The sequence below is a fragment of the Pteropus vampyrus genome, unplaced genomic scaffold (assembly GCF_000151845.1).
Source record: "Pteropus vampyrus isolate Shadow unplaced genomic scaffold, Pvam_2.0 Scaffold276, whole genome shotgun sequence".
Taxonomy (NCBI): Eukaryota; Metazoa; Chordata; class Mammalia; order Chiroptera; family Pteropodidae; genus Pteropus; species Pteropus vampyrus.
In genome coordinates, this window is record NW_011889057.1 from 1,172,502 (window position 1) to 1,178,438 (window position 5,937).

At 55.0% G+C, this 5,937-nt stretch overlaps 1 protein-coding gene across 7 annotated transcripts in view; it reads left to right on the plus strand.

Annotated features, from left to right (window-relative positions):
• ITGA7 (integrin subunit alpha 7) overlaps window positions 1-5,937 on the plus strand; it is a 28,914-nt gene that overhangs the window by 9,646 nt on the left and 13,331 nt on the right. For all 7 annotated transcript variants that reach the window (XM_011375734.2, XM_011375736.2, XM_011375738.2 and 4 more), the window contains 14 exons: window positions 122-210; window positions 334-461; window positions 613-708; window positions 891-952; window positions 1,101-1,270; window positions 1,694-1,843; window positions 2,518-2,633; window positions 3,155-3,347; window positions 3,428-3,508; window positions 3,613-3,692; window positions 3,824-3,898; window positions 4,035-4,137; window positions 4,607-4,783; window positions 4,972-5,103. In XM_011375734.2, coding sequence (XP_011374036.1) covers window positions 122-210; window positions 334-461; window positions 613-708; window positions 891-952; window positions 1,101-1,270; window positions 1,694-1,843; window positions 2,518-2,633; window positions 3,155-3,347; window positions 3,428-3,508; window positions 3,613-3,692; window positions 3,824-3,898; window positions 4,035-4,137; window positions 4,607-4,783; window positions 4,972-5,103 — 1,652 coding nt within the window. The remainder of the gene's footprint in view (window positions 1-121; window positions 211-333; window positions 462-612; window positions 709-890; window positions 953-1,100; window positions 1,271-1,693; window positions 1,844-2,517; window positions 2,634-3,154; window positions 3,348-3,427; window positions 3,509-3,612; window positions 3,693-3,823; window positions 3,899-4,034; window positions 4,138-4,606; window positions 4,784-4,971; window positions 5,104-5,937) is intronic.

A 5,937-nucleotide genomic window follows, 5' to 3' on the forward strand; every position in this document is an offset into this window, starting at 1 on the left:
ACATATGATATGGGACTATCGGAGGGAAAGTTGGGGCCTGGACCTTGTCACCCCCTTGTCACCCCTCACCGCACCCCCACTCCCTGCCCCCAGTCTGACTGCATTTTCCCCATGCCTGCAGATATCGCTGTGGGCGCTCCCTTTGATGGGGATGGAAAAGTCTTTATCTACCACGGGAGCAGTCTAGGGGTTGTTGTCAAACCTTCCCAGGTGAGGGGCGTTGGGATGAGAGAGTGGGTGTGGGTAGGAAAAGGGGGAATAGGAGCAGAGGGCAGGGGAGGAGGCAGAGGCCCAGCAGCGGTGGGGAGGGGAGCTGACAGTCAAGTCTTGCAGGTGCTGGAGGGCGAGGCCGTGGGCATAAAGAGCTTCGGCTACTCTCTGTCCGGCGGCCTGGATGTGGATGGGAATCATTACCCTGACCTACTGGTGGGCTCGCTGGCCGACGCTGCTGTGCTTTTCAGGTGAGCCCCTGCCTCAACTCTGCCTTCTCCCTCCCTGATGCTACATGGCCCATTTGAGAACCAGATCTCATGCCAAAGAGCCTGCCCACCTCCCCAGTTTCCCAGCCACATGTTCTCATGTTTTTTGTGCTCTCAACTCCCCATTCCCTAGGGCCAGACCGGTCCTCCATGTCTCCCATGAAGTCTTTATTGCTCCACGAAACATCGACCTAGAACAGCCCAACTGTGCTGGTGGCCACTCAGTCTGGTGAGGTGGGATCCAAGGGAAAGGAGGCTGGGTGGCAGCCTCCAGGGTCTCTAGGCCCCTTGCCCTTTTCCGTTTCTCTGCCTAGTTTGGGGCTGGGGGCTGGGGCAGCAGTGGGCAGGGTGAGGGTTCAGACTTGGCCGGGCAGCCTTGCTTGGCTCAGAAGCTAACCTTTGCCCCCACAGTGTGGACCTAAGGGTCTGTTTCAGCTACATTGCAGTCCCCAGCAGCTACAACCCTATTGTGGGTGAGTGAGGTTCCCCTTCCCACCTCCCACCTCGTTGGGTTTCAAGGCAGGGTTCACTCCGAGGTGGAGAGGAGGGCCTCTGGGAACAGGGTCAGATTGGAGCAGCTCCCCAGCTCACTGGGTCCTCTCTTCTCTCCATGGACCGCAGCTCTGGATTATGTGTTAGATGGGGACACAGACCGCAGGCTCCGGGGCCAGGTCCCCCGTGTGACCTTCCTGAGCCGTGGCCTGGATGACCCCAAGCACCAAGCTTCAGGCACCGTGTGGCTGAAGCACCAGCATGACCGAGTCTGCGGAGACACCATGTTCCAGTTACAGGTGGACACTAACCCCTCGGCCTCTGAGGGTCGTTGTCATTGCATGATCTCTTTTCCTTGATTCCTCTTAGCTTCTTCCCTAACACATTCACACCTCATTCTAAAATCTTGACTTTTGGGAAGCCTTCTTTATGGGCTAACCTCCTCCTCACCTGTTGCTTTTTTGTGTTTCCTGCCAAGTTTTTTACTCCCTGGAGATGGAGATGGCGGAGTCCATTGTTACATCTGGTCCTGAAAGCCCTAAATCCTGGGTCTCCTCTCTTCTCCACCCCAGTTGTTCCCCCTTCTCCTTACTCAGTTCTCCACCTCTCTCCTTAAGCCTCTTTCCGAGTTTCAGAATCTGTCCTGGGTCTGGCTGGGGCTGTGGGCAGGGCTGAGGCCTGGGGATTGTTCTTGTATCCATGTCCATCTTTTCCCTTTCCAGGAGAACGTCAAAGACAAGCTTCGGGCCATTGTGGTGACTCTGTCCTATAGCCTCCAGACCCCTCGGCTCCGACGACAGGCTCCTGGCCAGGGGCTGCCTCTAGTGGCCCCCATTCTCAATGCCCACCAGCCCAGCACCCAGCGGGCAGAGGCGAGCATGTATTCTGGTTTAGCCTAGAAGGAGGAGCTGGGAGGGGCGATGATCATGGCCCCTCAGCAGTGACACTCATTCATAGCTTGTAAAGTTCTTTCACATGTTATTCCAGTAGTTCCTGATATCTCTAGGTACTGTAGTAGGTAGACCCCCAAATGGAAAATGGTCCACCAAAGGGCCATATTCTCTTAGTCAGAAGGGACAGTGTTCCTTGATTCCATGTAGTCATCTCAGGGGCCCAGACTGATGGGGGTCTGCCATCGTAAAATGTGGCCCCCAAGGTCCTTGGATCATCTTTATACCGGTCAGCGGGAAGCTCCTGGTATGATTCTCATGGCCAGTTCTGAAGTGGCACTCTTTACTTTCTTTTCACCTTTTAAATCTGGAACTCAGTTACATGTGAGGAAAGCTGGGAAAATGTGATCTCACTGTGGACTAGCCTGCTAGTCTCTACCATGGCATCATAATTTTCCCATCATTTTACTGATGAGGACACAGCTCAGAGTGGTTATGTGACAAGCTCAGTGTTACACAGCCAGTAAGCAGCAGATCTGAGAGTTGAACCCAGGTTGTGTAATCCTGTGGTACTCTACCTCACCATGTGCCTTAGTGACATATTTGCCCCTTGTCCCGCCCCCTAGGAATGACCCTCTCCTCAAATCTCTCCCTAGATCCACTTCCTGAAGCAAGGCTGTGGTGAAGATAAGATATGCCAGAGCAATCTACAGCTGGTCCATGCCCGCTTCTGTGCCCGGGTCAGCGATACAGAATTCCAGCCTCTGCCCATGTGAGGGGGAGCAAGGGAGCAGGTGGGGTGGGCAGGCAAGAGTTCAAGGAATGGAAGGAAGCCCCTTCAGTAGGTCTAGGCAGAGGGAGGGGCTGAGCCTGCAGAGGGAGGATGGAAGGCTGGGGAGGACCTGCTGATAACTCAGAAGACTGCAGGATAAGGGTCAGCGACATGCCACAGGCGCTCCTCTGGTTAGGAATAACAATCCTTCCCAATGCAGTTTCCATACATCTCACTATTTAGTCTTCACAACCCTGTGAGATAGGAATTATTATTAGTCTCACTTCATGGATGGAGAATAGAGGCTTAGAGAGGTTAAGTTACTTGCCCAAAGCGAGTCAGGTGTGCTACTGGGTCCAGAATGGAAGTCCCCTGGCTCCCAGTCTAGATCTCTCTAGAGTATCAGAAGACCTGAGGCTTGGACTGGTGGGTGCAGAGGCTCAGGGAGTGAAGGCCCGCCGCAGGAGTGAGAGAGGCAGGGGGTGTTCAGATTTCAGAGTAAGTGGGATCTGACCCTCCAGGGATGTGGATGGGACAACAGCCCTGTTTGCACTGAGCGGGCAGCCTGTCATTGGCCTGGAGTTGAAGGTTACCAACCTGCCCTCGGACCCAGCCCAGCCTCAGGCCGATGGGGATGATGCCCATGAAGCCCAGCTCCTGGTCAGCCTCCCTGCCTCTCTGCACTACTCAGGAGTGCGGGCCCTGGATCCTGCGGTGAGGACCTTGGTGGGGTTCATGGGGTCTTGCGGGGCTTCGGTAACCCAAAGTGACTTCTCCTTCTTTCCTTACTCCAGGAGAAGCCACTGTGCCTGTCCAATGAGAATGCCTCCCATGTTGAGTGTGAGCTGGGGAACCCCATGAAGAGAGACGCCCAGGTTGGCACTCTGCTCTTATCCCTATCTGAGTGACCTCTAACCCCTGACCTCTCCTCAAGACCCTGGCCTCCCCTGACCCAAATTTCACTCTACCCTTGTCCTAGATCACCTTCTATCTCATCCTCAGCACCTCAGGGATCACCATTGAGACCACGGAGCTGGAGGTGGAGCTGCTGTTGGCCACGTAAGCCTGGCAGGGCTGGAGTGGGTGAGGTTGGGGGCAGTAGAATTAATGTCCACCTGTAAGTGGCTCCCCTGACCCCTTGAGGTGGGGTCTGTGTCTGCTACCCACGCCTGTCCCTGCCCACATGCCAGGATCAGTGAGCAGGAGCTGCATCCCGTCTCTGCCCGGGCCCGTGTCTTCATTGAGCTGCCACTATCCATCACGGGGTAAGCCCTGCCCCGGTGAGCACCTGCGCTGGCGGGGCAGCTATCGCCACCCCCAAGCCCAGGCCTGGGCTCTTCCTCCTGACCCTCCATCAGGCCTCAGGCCTCCTCAGTTCTTGTTCTGGCCCTTCTTTTCCAGGGTGGCCATTCCCCAGCAGCTCTTCTTCTCTGGCGTGGTACGGGGCGAGAGCGCCATGCGGTCTGAGCGGGATGTGGGCAGCAAGGTCAAGTATGAGGTCACGGTAAGTGTTCCTGGTAAGTGTTCCTGTATGGCAGCTTGGTGGTCCAGCAAGTTCGAGGCTTCTCCTTGCTCCTGGACCTCGGCTGTGGGCAGGAGTTTGTGTAGAGGCCTCAACTAACTTTTTCCTGGTCATCCCTGACTGGACATCTCAACTGCTGCTCTGGGGAGGCCATGAGAGCTCGGGGAAGCTTCTCTGTCAGAGGCCTCAGCTGGAGAGTGGGGGGACATGTGAGGAGAGCTGATGTTCCTTCCCAAAACTCTGCCCTGGCTGGCCGGGGCCTTCCTACACCTCCTAGTGACATCTCCAGGTTTCCCTGGTTTCGAGGTGGGTGGAGAATGGTGCAGGGTTGGGTCTGGGATCTTACGTCTTTGTCGAAACTGTGCTTCCTAAGGCCCTCCCCTCAGCTCTTGTCTCCTCCATCTCTGCTTAGAAACTGAGCTCTCTCTGTTCACACTCCCTGTCCCCGCAGGTCTCCAACCAGGGCCAGTCGCTCAATACCCTGGGCTCTGCGTTCCTCAACATCATGTGGCCCCACGAGGTTGCCAACGGAAAGTGGCTGCTGTACCCCATGCGGGTGGAGCTGGAGGGCGGGCAGGGGCCTGGGCCGAAGGGGCTCTGTTCTCCCAGGCCCAACATCCTCCGCCTGGTGAGGCTTAGGCAGGGTGGATGGGGGCCACTGAAGCAGGGTGGGAGGGTTAGACTCTGGGAAGGGTGTTATGGGGCTGGGGTATATGGGTGGGCAGAGGGTCAGGACGAAGGTGGTGGGAAGGAGATGCCATCTCAGGGCTGTTGCATTTGGAGGGACACTCACTGGGTCCCCCTTCTCACATGTAGGATGTAGACAACAGGGACAGGAGGCGGCGGGAGCTAGAGCAGCCAGAGCAGCAGGAGCCTCATGAGCAGCTGGAGCCTAGCACGTCCTGGTGGCCAGTGTCCTCTGCTGAGAAGAAGAAAAACATCACCCTGGTGAGGGCAGGACAAATGTGGTACAGCCAGAATGGCGTGTGTGTGGTGATGTGACAGAGGATGCTGGGGGCAGGGAACTTCAGGGTGGTGGGTGTCCAGGGAGGCTGGCCTGCCGAGAGGTGTGGTGGTAGTCAAACACCTGTTGCAAGTTGATGAGACAGTTCACATCACACCTGTGTAGCTGCTGCTGACACCACAGATCCCATCACGCCTGCCAAGTGCTTACTCCAGAGCAGGGCACTTGACCTACAGCCAGTGAGTTAGCTGTGCATTCAGTCTTCCTCACATGTATATGAAAGATGACATTTTATAGGGGTGGGATGGTTTTAGCCATCTTCGAGATGTTCGTTACTCTTTTTAACACTTTTAGGACAAAAAAGCATTTGTGTAAAAAAGCCTGCTTGAGTTTTACAATGTCAAAAACATTTTAAGTTTTTAAAAGTTCTAATAATTAAAATTATAGTGTATTATGTGTGATTCATTAAGGCTACCCCTTTTGAGCAGTTTTGCCTCCCTTTTTTCTGCTAGTTTCACATAGTTTTGTTCTTTAAGTGGATTCATGGAGCAAATTGGCACATACTCTGTACTCTTCCCTTGAGAATGACACCGGCAATGAGAGTGTGGAAGGACATAGATTGGGGGAGGGTATTTGGCTGGTTGCCAGGAGGTGAAACCCAGGTATGGATGTGTGGATATAACAGAATAACAGAGGCAAGAAGTCAAAGAGACTGAAGGGGATTGGGGTCAGCTCTGGTGTCATCTGCCTGGGAGAGAGCTCTACTGTCTTACCCTCTCCCTCCTGGGGGCAATCGGTTTCTCTGCTCCCCTGAGAAC